The sequence below is a fragment of the Diaporthe citri genome (assembly GCF_014595645.1).
Source record: "Diaporthe citri strain NFHF-8-4 chromosome Unknown scaffold_4, whole genome shotgun sequence".
Classification (NCBI taxonomy): Eukaryota; Fungi; Ascomycota; class Sordariomycetes; order Diaporthales; family Diaporthaceae; genus Diaporthe; species Diaporthe citri.
This window is the reverse complement of record NW_025064849.1, coordinates 5,208,228-5,221,569: the sequence shown is the minus strand read 5'-3', so window position 1 is coordinate 5,221,569 and position 13,342 is coordinate 5,208,228. Positions and strand designations below refer to the sequence as shown.

The window sequence follows — 13,342 nt, the reverse complement described above, 5'->3', positions numbered from 1 at the left end:
ACCGGGGGTGGGGGCCACACTGCAAATGGCACTAGCGCAAAGTCGCCACCAACCCCTGCTCATCCAAAGACCCACCCGAGTTTCCAGCCTTGCGCTACCGCGGGCCGGGTACCTAACATTTCATGACCGAGCTCTAATTTTCGCGACGTCGCCTCCTCCCCAAACCATCAACGCCCTCCGAACAGCCCGTCCGACTCCGTTCCCATCCCGCGGCAGAGCTCTCCAGACACGACACGTCACGATACATGTAGCCGATCAATCCCGTAACCATGTCGGACTCGGACTTCGACCAGATCCGCAAGCTGCAGGCCGAGCGCAATGCCGCTGCAGCGGCCAAGAAAGGAGCCTCACGAGACCTCTCCTCCCAGCGCGACTCGTCCACGAAGGCCAGCCTGACCGAAGCCTACGACACCGAGCTTTACGAGCGCAATGGCGCCGACAAGTTCGCCGGCTACCACACCTCGCTGCCTGCCGGCGATGATGATGGCGATGACATGGACGTCGACGGTCCCGACAACTCGCGCCGCCTGGTCGGGCAGTACACCGCCACCCAATCGCAGATCGACGAGTTTGCACGGGGCGAGGGTGTCGAAGAGGAGGATGTGCTCCTGGGCAAGGGCGAACGCAGCAACCGCATCTCGGACCGGGAGACGGATTATCAGAAGAGGCGCTTCAACCGCGTCCTGACGCCCACACGCGCCGACCCCTTTGCGGCTAACAGGCAGGCGGGTGCCGCCGGCGAGGATGGCGAGACCTACAGGAGCGTCATGGAGAAGGCGGAGCTGGAGCGGGAGGAAGAACGAGTGAGGAAGGCCATCGAGGATAAGATGAAGAACGGGGACGCCGATGCGACCGAGGAACACAAACCCACACTGGCCCTGCCCAACGGAGATAAGGAGAACGAGGAAGCCGGCTCTACTGAGGCTGCGGCTGGTCGGAAGCGCAAGAAGAGGTGGGACGTGAGCTCGACGGACGATACAACACCTGCTCCGGAACCACAGCCCGAGAAGAAGAAGAGGTCGAGGTGGGACGAAGCTCCCGCCATCCAAGTCCCAGGCGCCGAAGCCACCAAGAAGCGGTCGCGTTGGGACCAGGCTCCGGCCGCTACACCCGTTGGGAACACGGGCCTCGCTACACCCATGCACCCCTCTCAGGGCTCGATGCTCCCCGCGGCACCCATCGGTATGGACATGTCAGCACGGAATGCGCCCATTAGCGACGAGGAGCTCGATGCCATCCTGCCGGGCGAGGCCGACGGATACAAGGTTTTGGAGCCGCCGCCGGGCTACGCCCCAGTTCGTGCTCCTGCACACAAGCTCGTGCAGACTCCGGTCCAGACGACTGGGTTTATGATGCAGGATCCCAACTCGGCGCGTCTGGGAGGGAACCAGTTACCAAAAGAGATCCCTGGCGTTGGTGATTTACAATTCTTCAAGCCTGAGGACATGCAGTATTTCTCCAAACTGACCGAGACTGTTGACGAGGAACACTTGAGCGTGGATGAGCTCAAGGAGAGGAAGATCATGAGACTGCTCCTCAAGATCAAGAACGGTACACCGCCCATGCGAAAGACTGCACTGCGTCAGCTAACCGACAATGCACGAAGCTTTGGCGCCGGCCCCCTCTTCAACCAGATTCTGCCACTTCTAATGGAGAGGACACTCGAGGACCAGGAGCGCCACTTGCTGGTCAAGGTCATCGACAGAGTGCTGTACAAGTTGGACGAATTGGTGAGGCCATATACACACAAGATTCTTGTCGTCATCGAGCCTCTTCTGATCGACCAAGACTACTATGCTCGAGTGGAGGGTCGTGAGATCATCTCTAACCTGGCTAAAGCCGCCGGCTTGTCGACCATGATCAGTACCATGCGACCTGATATTGACCACGTCGACGAATACGTCCGAAACACAACGGCCCGTGCCTTTGCCGTTGTCGCCTCGGCACTCGGAATTCCCGCCCTCATCCCCTTCCTGCGAGCTGTCACGCGAACCAAGAAGAGTTGGCAGGCACGGCACACTGGTGTCAAGATTGTGCAGCAGATTGCCATCCTGATGGGCTGCTCCGTCCTGCCCCACCTCACAGACCTGGTCGAGTGCATCAGGCCCAACCTGAACGACGAGCAGACCAAGGTGCGTACTGTCACGGCGCTCGCGACAGCGGCACTGGCTGAAGCTGCCAACCCCTACGGTATTGAAAGCTTCGATAGTATCCTCAACCCGCTGTGGACAGGCACGAAGCGGCAACGAGGCAAGAATCTGGCTGCCTTCCTCAAGGCTGTTGGATTCATTATCCCGTTGATGGACGAGGAGTACGCCAACTACTACACCTCGCAAATCATGGATGTCGTGCTGCGAGAGTTCCAGAGTCCTGACGACGAGATGAGGCGTGTGGTCTTGACAGTGCTGTCCAAGATGTCTCAGACCGAGGGCGTCACGGCAGGTTACCTCAAGTCTCATGTGCTGGATGACTTCTTTTCTAACTTCTGGGTCCGTCGAGTGGCACTGGATAAGCGGAACTACCGCTCGGTTGTCGAGACGACCTGCGATCTCGGACAAAAGGTTGGCGTCAGCGAAATCCTGGAGAGGATTGTGGGTAACCTGAAGGATGAGAGCGAAGCTTACCGTAAAATGACAGTCGAAACCATTGAGAAGCTCGTCGCATCTCTTGGCGCTGCAGACATCGGCGAGAGGCTAGAGGAGCGACTCATCGACGGCATCCTGCACTCGTTCCAGGAGCAGTCTGTCGAAGATGTCGTGGTGTTGAACGCCTTCGGCTCGTGTGTCAACGCGTTGGGCACCAGGACCAAGCCATACCTGCCGCAAATTGTCAGCACCATTCTGTGGCGGCTCAACAACAAGAGCGCGGCGACCCGACAGCAAGCCGCCGACCTCATCTCCCGTATCGCCATGGTTATGGCCCAGTGCGGCGAAGACGCTCTCCTGGGCAAGCTGGGCATCGTGCTCTACGAGTACCTGGGTGAGGAGTACCCCGAAGTCCTGGGTGCCATCCTCGGCGCTCTGCGATCCATCGTTACCGTCGTTGGTATCAACCAGATGCAGCCCCCTATCAAGGACCTGCTCCCGCGGCTGACGCCCATCCTTCGAAACCGGCACGAGAGGGTGCAGGAGAACGTTGTCGACCTGGTCGGTCGTATCGCCGATCGCGGGCCCGAGTCCGTCAACGCGCGCGAGTGGATGCGTATCTGCTTCGAGCTGCTCGACATGCTCAAGGCACACAAGAAGGGCATCCGCCGTGCTGCCAACAACACCTTTGGTTTCATCGCCAAGGCCATCGGTCCCCAGGATGTGCTGGCGACGCTGTTGTCCAACCTTCGGGTGCAGGAGCGTCAGAGCCGTGTCAACACGGCAGTTGTGAGTCACCTCCAACCTCTTCCCCCCTTGCCCCATTCCAACAACCACTCAAGTGTCATTGTGCTAACGACCATCCCAGGCCATCGGCATCGTCGCCGAGACGTGCGCGCCGTTCACGGTGCTGCCGGCGCTGATGAACGAGTACGCCTCGGTAGCGGAGCTCAACGTGCGCACGGGCGTGCTCAAGTCGCTATCCTTCCTGTTCGAGTACATCGGCGAGATGGCCAAGGACTACGTGTACGCGGTGGTCCCCTTACTGGAGGACGCGCTCATCGACCGGGACCAGGTGCACCGGCAGACGGCGGCGTCGGTGGTCAAGCACATCGCCCTGGGCGTGGTGGGCCTGGGGCTCGAGGACGCCATGCTGCACTGCCTGAACCTGATCCTCCCCAACGCCTACGAGCAGTCCCCGCACGTCATCGACCGCGTCATCGAGGCCATCGAGGCCATCCGCGTCGCGGTGGGGCCGGGCCTGGTCATGAACTACGTCTGGGCGGGGCTGTTCCACCCGGCCCGCAAGGTGCGCCAGCCCTTCTGGCGCATCTATAATGATGCGTATGTCATGCAGGCTGATGCTATGGTGCCTTATTATCTTAACCTGTCTGAGGATGGGATCGATCGGGGGGAGCTGGGGATTATATTGTAGGGGCCGTTTGGAAACAGGGTATCGTATTGGAGGATTGTTGTGTGTTGTATGAAGAATTGGAAAAGCGTTGCTGCATACACACGCGTGCCAGGGTGGTTGCTTGATTGCAGAGTGAATTCAGGCTGGGCTATGTGAGATTGTGAGGCTGTGGTTGTGACGGCGCAGGCATGGAGTTGGAATATAGCTGGGTCGCTTGATCATGTCTGGTGCCCGTGTGCTTTGTGAATGCTTGCTATCTTTGTCTTCTGCTGCCTTATCCCGCCGGAGTTCACTTCCCAAGTTTACTCTTTCCCTGGTTCTCTTTCCTGTGTACCTGGGTAGCTCTGACCTGCCCTGGCGGACTAGCATGGTAAATAGTCTCTGTGCATGGGAGTGTATTGTGCACAAGATGCTTTCGGCTGTGCAAGAGGCTGCACATGTGTAGTACAAAGCCACCCACCTGGTGGGCACAATTATGATATAAAACTATGCGTGCTGCTCCGTTGGTGAGTGTAATGTACAAGGTTGAAATCCAATCGTTGTACAAATGAGATTCGTAACATGCGATAGTCCTCTTCTCAAAGAGGTGGCAGTCTAATTACTTCATAGTCATGCTCAGCCCAGTACCAAGTCAATATCCTCCAGCTTCATGCTTTCCCATGTCTCCCTCTTGACTCGGCCCATGCCTCTTCGGTATGCAATGCCGTCTTCCCATTTTACCCAAAGCACGTTGTAGAACGTGTACTCCTCTTTGCTGGGCTCCATGGGATGTACGAAGTCGTTTCCTTTGGATATTGCAACCAGCTCACATGGATAACCTGCTTTGTCGGTTTGACGACTATAATTCTTGACAATTTCAAAGTCGTCTCGATCATTGATGTATAAGTCGCCAACTACATCACCCTTCTCATCCAGAAGCACTGTTTCAACAGTGATTGTGTCGCTGAATAGGCGGATTCCAATCCCTTGGTGTGCATCGGCCACGTTCTCAGTCATGCCAGTGGGTATATTATTCTTATCGCCGGTCACCCAAAGTCGGCCGCTCTGAGTCTCCGCGCGTAGAAGGCGACCATCGATGAAAACCGCTCTATCACTTGGCGGATCAGGTGAGATTGGCACTGGGTGCCAGAACTTCACACCAGGTGCAGCCTCATGTGAATAGTAGTAGGGAGTCTGCAGGCCCCAGTTGTTGCTTTTGAGCATGGCGAACCTCGACCACGCATCAGACGGTATAGGCCCCAAAGATTCATTCTCGTACTTCCATCCATGCGGCAACCCGTTTGCCTTCCCCATAAACTGTTGCCTGCAATCGTTGGCGCTGTTCTGCCCGGGAACGGGGAAACCTGACGTCTTATTATCGGACTGATACCGCCATTCAAGCATGGGAATGGTCAGACATCTTTTGCCCCAATAAGCGGGCTCGTCTGCATCTTTGATATATGTCGCAGAACGCCAAGCTCCAAGCTTCAGTTTGCCGACCCATCCAGCCCAAGTCCAGCTTGGGAAAGGGGATACTTTGGAGGGTGGGACCGCTGGACGTCGTGTCGCACCCTGGCCTGTCGGATGATACCAAAGTAGCGCCAAGTCGAAGAAGTCAAGTGGTAAGCCCTGAAAAAATCCACTTGGGAAAGCCATACGATGGGCCATAAAGACGGCCTCAACCGCCCTCAGTGCATCGTTTTCAAAGGTAAGCTTCCTGGCAGTATAGCCCCCGAGAAGTTCCTCCAACTGTGAGACTGCTGGATATCTTAGAGCAAGATCACCAACGCTTTCCAGCTCCTGATCCATATCGTAGTCTTGTCTTTTTTCATTCGGATTGATGGAGACTCTTGGCGGACGTCCTCAAAGCATCGATGCTCTTGACATATCCACTGTACCGATCCATGAACAAACACAAGCTTCCTCTTGGAGAACACATGCTCTTGCAAGGTCCATGCCCGTTGCCCCCAAAGACTATCAAGTATGTTAAGACGTCCCCGTGGCCTCAAACGAAGTTGTGACGTTAGTTCTACCGTCGATGGCAGCTTCCGGGGTGCTGACACGTCCCTGATCCCCAAAATCCCATAGTTTGCGTCTGAGCCATCCGCCGCAACAATGGTGAAGAGAGCAGCCTCATAAATGGAAGCCATATGCCGGATGTGGCGATCCAGGCACTCGCGGTCATCTTGCATGATACAGAGCGAGTCGACCCATAGGTAGCGTTCTCCCAGCCGAGGGACAAGCGCAATGGCATTTTGTACGACGTTGGGTACCTTCAAGCCTGTCCTTGCGCCAAGTGCTCCTGCCTCTTGAAGAATACGGAGTGTGTCTGTGGTAGACTTCAGCATCTCTGTGTGGCCCCAGACATAGCTTAGGGCCACATATCGAGTGCCCTCCACGGCCGGCACCAAGCACAGGTCTTTGGTGTCGACCATCCACGATAGCTGCGTAGAAGGCAGAGTTTGTATGCCACAAGTTGCCGTATGGTTTCGCTCGCAATGACAAATCCAATCCTTTGCCAGGTTGATGTCAATAAAATTCTCATCCCTTTGTCGTCCCATGCAAGGAAGGAGAGAAATATTTGGCTCGCAAGTGAGCAACAGGATCTCACAGAAAGAGTAAGTATTAAGTGCGCGGGTGGCAAGCTCGGCGCGATCTTTGTCTGCGCGCCAGTACGCCTCAACCGTTTTATCTTCGAAGCGGCCTGTAGTCGTGTATGCATCATGTGGCATCAAGAATGTATCCCGCACAAAGCCTTTGTGGTTTTCACAGCTCGAGTCCACTAGGATGTTCACCAGACATCCGATGTTGGTCAGGGGTCGCAGTACCGGTACAAACCGGTCCGAGTTTCGCAACGGTCCAATCTCGTGGTCTCGCCTTTGCAGGTTCTTGGCCACGATACGGTGAGCCGCGTCGAGGAGTTTCTCGCACGTGATACAAGGATCGGCAGAAACATCATCATGCCCCCTTTCGGATTCTGACAGCACAGAGTCAGGGCTGCCATCTTGCATTTTGGGCAGAATCGATAGATATGAAGTCCTGGGTGCTCAGGTTTCTGGGTTCTCTCTTTTGCAGTGTAATTCTATCAAAGAAGTCAGCAGAACTTCGGCCAACTTCCCAGTCAGATATGGGAGCGATGTAAAGAAAAGGGTGTCAGACCTTCGCAAGACTTTAAAGGAACGTGAGGATGTCAGAGATATGCGATGAAGAGGGGGGGGGGAGGGAAATAGATGCCTAGTCTATTGCCTGATTTGTGCTGCTCCAGCCTCACACATGTGTCACGAACCCCCGAGCGCCTTCCGCAGAGCAAACATTATGTGCCAGTCAGATCGACAGTCCGGCTTTACACACCACTTTAGTATCACCTGACTGCTCACTCCTGTGGATGAGCGGGTCTTTAGCCATGCGAGAGCGGTCAGACCAGATGATGGTTCCATTTTCTATGGCTCGATGACCATTAGAAACGAGTGAAACCGTGTTTTATTATTTCGGTCCGAGAACGGGAGGGACGTTCCAATTTCATATTCCACAGAGTACTCTAACAGTCCCTAATATATTTGCGCACCCAACTGCTGTCAGTGGGTTTGGCACTGCCAGAGTGGAGTAGATCGTACCGGTCACCCATAGTAACTATCCGACCATAACGCTCCTCCAAGACCCTTTCTTGAGGCGCGAACCAGTCCCAGCCACGGTCCATCGCGATTGCTTCCGATTCTTCTGTGTACGCCCAGGGCCAGGCAAGACTGCAATAGAACTTGGCAAGACCGTCCAAACCGAGACAAGCGATTGGTGCTACGATGCGTGCGTAGGTGGCTATGATACAACCTCCTTGCTCCTTTGTCATGTCTCTTCGGACCTCCCACCCGTCCAGTCCCACCATGATCAACCGAATGGTAAGGCCCGGAAGGTTGAGCCTCTTTCCAGCCCAGCTCAGCGTAAGGGACCAGTCGTTGAGAGCTGCCTCATTGGGCCAGCATTCGGGGCTGTAGGGGGGAAAGTCAAGCTCCACGAATCGCAGCTCCCTGAGGCAACGCTCAGGTACTACGTCGGTGAAGAACATGCTCGCAGCCAGGCGGGGGGATGAGTATACTCCCAGAGGTGGCGTGTACGGGTCTCGGTGGTTGTAGTCGTGGACCACGAAGCGGTTACCCGAATAGAAGACTACCAGTGCATCTTCGTACAGGGTATGGCATACAAGGAATTGATCCTGCGGTGGTGTCCAGAACATGCAAATAGACGAAAAGGCGGAATGGTGGACTCGGCAGAAGCAGCCAACACAGGGCTCAGGACACTTCTGCCAGCAGTCGACAAATTGGCAGCCATGGTGGACGTGAGGCGGGAATTCTTCTCCACGGCCGTCCAGCGTGCCACAGAACGCCTTGACCCCTATGAAAGCTGGGTGCTGTCTGCTCCAGGTAACCTCTTTCCAGGGCGTGATCAGGTCTGTATACTCCAGAATGCGGAAGCGCAGTTCACGGGGAAGTTCCAGAAGCCGGGAACCAGTATACGCCCCACTGCGAGGTGGCTCTAACGACTCGTGATAGGGCTGGGAAGCAGGCATTTCTTGGGGCCAACAAAGACCAGGGAGCTGGAGGGCTGTATGCCGCGTCATCTCATTGAGTAGAGGAGTAGATGTCCTGGACAGGCGAAGGTGGCAGTCCTTGAGCTGGGGAAGTCGGTATAATGGCTCGATTACACGCTTGGCTGTGGTGATGTCCTTGGCATCAACATCACAAACCACGCATAGCTCGAGTTGCTTTGTAATTATTCCGCGGGAGAGGTAATCCACCGTCGAGGACCATTCCGCGAGCAGGGCCCAGGCTAGTGGCTGGTTGCCTTTGAGGGGCACATTATGCCCAAATAATAAATCCTCGTCTTCACCCTTTGTGGCGATTTCTTGATGGTCCAGGGTAGCGCGGTAGTTGTTCTGCATCATGAACTAAGCCAATGATGTTAAACAAGAACGATTTCTTGCCGAGCCATCATTCTGAGTCCAACATGTGTCGCGGAACAAGACATACTGAAACGTCCTAAACGCTCAAAGCACCCAATACGCGTCACTGATTCTCGGAGGATGAGGCCATACATGAGCTGATAACGCACTTCTGAATGCCCCGCAATGATCATAGGGACAGCTATGACTGGTATCTTAGATTGTCTGTCCTTCTCCTCCTCCCCATGTTGTAGACGTCGAACCGTGGGATGCTCCGCTTGGTTGAGTTCATCGCGTTCGGTAGTAACACGCAACGACGTATCGAATTTGACCACGGCAAAATTCTCTCAATCGCTGAGTGATTCGCTTATCTGAGCCACAGGTATGGTCCACTGGCACCAATCCCTTTCATCATCATATTCTGCAGTCACTGGGCGGACACTTGCAGAAAGTTTGATCTCCCCGTGAGATACGGCGCCAAACGGATTGACTGTCGAAGGGCGCGTGTAGGCTTCGATGACTTGAGCCAGTGGTTCCTCTGTAGGGTCAACACGTTCAAAAGGATGCCAGGACATCGGAGCGTCAACCGAGACCCAACTCCAGGTAGGAGCGTAGAAGCTCTCCTGATAGATTGGATTGTGTTTTGCGTTGCGCCCACGGGGACTGACACACCACAGCAGCTCCTTTATGAGATCATCTTTCCAGAGTCCAGCGAGGTAAGTCAGCCCAAACTCGGATTGCAATCGGGAAGCGACAGCTGTAAGAGCGACGAGTTTATCCGTTGGTTTGGTAAGAAGCCGACCGCTGTAGGGCGTCAAAATCCGAGCCCTCCAGTAATCCCCAAGCACGGCAGTCTTGAAATCATCCTTGTGCAGAGATGTCAAGGACTTGACCTTTTGGATATTCTCAAGGGCGGGGAATCTCTTTGGGCGGAAGTCCGAGCAGGCGCATTCGCACAAGGCTGATTCCATACACTTAGATAATTCTCAGCAATATTATCCTAGCGATTGCGCATATGTAGAAATGATAACAGAAGCCAGGAGGACTTGAAGTCAAACATTGATGTAGCACGCAGCATTGGTCTTCGGATCGTCCTCGGCCAGCATCCTGAGTATAACTTGGAGAACTTGGCTCACTTCCCAAGATAGTTCACGGCGCCCGAAGGACAAATATCATCTGGCCAAGAGTCGCTCCTGCAAAGCCCATCCTCGTGTATTAAATGGATCCCAGTTGAGGGGATCATTGTCTTGGTGGTAATCCGAGTAAAATAGAGGGCCAAGACGGTATTTCACATGAATCGAAGACCCAATGCCTGATTTTGGCGGAATCTCAATCGATGACTCCCTGACGAGTCTCTTTTGTTGAAGGAACCCCTCATCGGCGGATGAGGCCCTGGCCGCTGCTAACACGAGGTCCGCGTTGCTGTATGCAGACGCCACTAGATGATACGGTTTCAGTAGGCCATGAAGGAAAAAAATCGGGCGGCGGGTTGAGGAAGTCCTTACTCTGGGCTGACTGTTCTTTCCAGTCTTTTTCATCGTCTTGAATGATGCAAATGGAGTCTATCCATATGTATCTAAGTCCAAGGTCCCGTGACACTTGGACTAGTGACAATGTTCACAATTAGTCATTGTATCTTCCAGGCCAAGGACCCATGAGCGGTAAAGACTTCCCCGCCTACTAGTACTTGAAACGAGAAACTGTATCAAGCACGGGCATGGTTCGTTTGTGGCCCCCAGTGAGATGCCTTCTGCCGCTCAATGATCGGTGTAAGACGCCAGCCGTCGAGCTTTCAGAGCTTTCAGAGCTTCAAACAACCGCACAACCAGAAATAGACTCACTAGCATCGCGAAACGTAGCTGGTAGATCGCTTTGTGATATGCCATCTTCTACGTGTCTGTCGATATTTGTGCTGCAAGTCCTAAGAGGCTGCGCAGCCCCCCAGCATGTAAGAAATAATAGCGTTGGATGCTTAGTCTATTAGGCTAGCTAACGTCTATTCTACGGGAGGGAAGGCCCCTATTTATAGTTATTATCCTCCATACAGTGGCAAACATATGGGGAAAAGGATATCCCGTATTAATAATAGCCTAAATATCTAGAATATTCCAACAGCCCCCCTTAAACTAATTCCCTTTTATTTATTTATTTATTATATATAAGGGATTTAGTTTATAAAAGAGGAATATTCGCTATATAATAAGAAACCCTTATAAAAAGGGAAAAACTCACTTATATAAGTATATATATATATATATATATATAGGTAAAAAACCAAAAAATTTGCTATTACTTAAACTTAAACTTATACCTAATAGGGTATTATATATTAAATTATGGTTTTATATGGGATTCACTAATTATTTTATAATAGCTATAGTATATTACGGCATTTATATATATTAAAGTTATACATTATTTTATTTATACTATATATATTATAGAAATACGTTTTTTATATAGAATTAAACATATATAAATGCAATATAGGTATATTGTAATTATGTATATATATAATATATATAGGCTGTATAAGTAATGCTTATTTTTTGAGAAAAACCTTTATTATTTTAATTATTTCTTTTAAGGGAAAACCTTTAATATTTAAGGTAATATTATATATATTGTTGGCGGGTGCAGGGAATTACATAAGAAATGATACCGCGCTAAATTCTGGCTAGCTATAAAAAGCTAGCTTTCACGCTTATTTTAAACATTCTTTTAAGAAATTAACTCTTTTCTTTTTATATACATTTAATACTTTAATTAAGCTTTTCTTATTTTTAAGAATTTTTAAAATATTTATCTTTTCTCTTTCTTTAGTTCCCTTTTATTTCTATCTTTTTTTTTTATTGCGTTAAAGCTCCTCCTTAAGTTACCTTTAAAAGGGTTTAGTAGAACCTATTCTTTATTATTTAGGTAACTTATTTTTATTAATAATTTAACTTAGGCTAATTTTAATTTTATATATTTTTAATTAATAATAAAAAAAACAGGAAGTTAGCTATAAATTAATTATTTATTAATTTTCTTTTTTTTTATTTTTATATTAAATATTACTAAATTATTTTATATTTTAGCTTAAAGCTTTAATTAAAGCCTATATTTATCTTTAATTTATTATAAAAAAGAATTAAGTATAATTAAACTTGCAATAATATTATAAGTACCTTAGAATTATTTTCTAATTTTAAGGTACTTCTTATATTTTTAATATTTAAATAAAATATTATTTTAGTTTTATATTAATATATTATTAAGCTTTAAACTTATTTTAAGTTTTTTACTAAAAACTATATTTAAAATATAATAATAATATAAACTTAAGATTAAAATAATAAATTTAAACTTTATAAATATTACTTAATATTAATTAAAGGTACTTTAAACTCTTAATTAATATTTATTATTGCTATTATAATCTTAAATTTAAAATAAAGGGGGTTATAATATAAAATTAAAATACTTACCTTGCTTACTTATAAATTTAATAAATAATATTATATTATGCGTTTTTATATTAATTAAATTATATAAAAAACTTAAACTTAAAGTATAACCTTGCTTAAGCTTTAATTAAACTTAAATTTAATTTGCTAAGGATTTAATATAATATTAATAAATAAGGCATTAAATATAAATTTAAGGGGCTTTTTTTATTATAGCCTTATAATTCTTATTTTTTAATAAAATATTCTTTTATTAAGTTTATTTTATTTATTATATTTATTAATATCTTTATTTTTTAAACTTTAATTTAAGTATTTTATAATAATATTAAAAATAAATTTCTTAAAAGCAATTATTTTAATTAAAGATATTATTATTTTTAAGTTTCTTTATTTTATTATTATTTTAATAAAAATTATTATAATATATATATTATATTTTTAAGCTTAAAGTTTTTTTAAACTTATTCTTATTTTAAAAGTACCTTTAAACCTTAAAAACTATTTATTCTTTTTTATTTAAAGTTAAGAAAGGAATCTTAAAAAACCTATTAAGAGAAAAGGGAGATTTAATTTTATTTATTATTAATTAAAGTATTAACCTTATTTTAATTAAACCCTATAATTTATTATTAATAATAAGTTAAGAATTTAAATTAATATTTTAAAAGTTTTACTTTTTATTAATATAATAATTTTACTATAAGTAGCTTTATTTATAATTTATAATTTAAATATCTTAAAGTTTAATAAAATTAATATTATTAAGATTTTAAATAGCTTTAAGATTATTACTTATTAATTTTCTTATTTAAATAATTAAATTTTAAAATTGCTTAAATAATATTATATTACTTTAAACTTAATAAAAATAATTAAAAGCATTATTATTAAATAATTTATTTAAAAAGATTAAAAGGAAAAGCTTTTTACTTTTTATAAATTTAATAATTAAACTTGCTATATAAACTTAATTATAATT

General features: G+C 47.5%; 4 protein-coding genes across 4 annotated transcripts; 1 reads left to right on the top strand and 3 right to left on the bottom strand.

Annotated features, from left to right (window-relative positions):
- Positions 1-269: 269 nt before the first annotated feature.
- Positions 270-4,020, top strand: INS49_010525 (uncharacterized protein; the record flags this gene model as incomplete). The annotated part of the gene is made up of 2 exons (XM_043171250.1): positions 270-3,374; positions 3,454-4,020. The coding sequence occupies 2 exons, from the start codon at positions 270-272 to the stop codon at positions 4,018-4,020; spliced, it is 3,672 nt and encodes a 1,223-aa protein (XP_043025815.1).
- Positions 4,021-4,614: 594 nt separating this feature from the next.
- On the bottom strand, positions 4,615-6,989 carry INS49_010524 (uncharacterized protein; the record flags this gene model as incomplete). The annotated part of the gene is made up of 2 exons (XM_043171249.1): positions 4,615-5,778; positions 6,012-6,989. The coding sequence occupies 2 exons, from the start codon at positions 6,987-6,989 to the stop codon at positions 4,615-4,617; spliced, it is 2,142 nt and encodes a 713-aa protein (XP_043025814.1).
- A 527-nt stretch (positions 6,990-7,516) lies between these two features.
- Positions 7,517-8,911, bottom strand: INS49_010523 (uncharacterized protein; the record flags this gene model as incomplete). The annotated part of the gene is made up of 1 exon (XM_043171248.1): positions 7,517-8,911. One exon carries the CDS (start codon positions 8,909-8,911, stop codon positions 7,517-7,519), a length of 1,395 nt encoding a protein of 464 aa, XP_043025813.1.
- Positions 8,912-9,258: 347 nt separating this feature from the next.
- On the bottom strand, positions 9,259-10,017 carry INS49_010522 (uncharacterized protein; the record flags this gene model as incomplete). Its single annotated transcript, XM_043171247.1, has 2 exons — positions 9,259-9,885; positions 9,970-10,017. The coding sequence occupies 2 exons, from the start codon at positions 10,015-10,017 to the stop codon at positions 9,259-9,261; spliced, it is 675 nt and encodes a 224-aa protein (XP_043025812.1).
- Between the last annotated feature and the right edge of the window lie 3,325 nt (positions 10,018-13,342).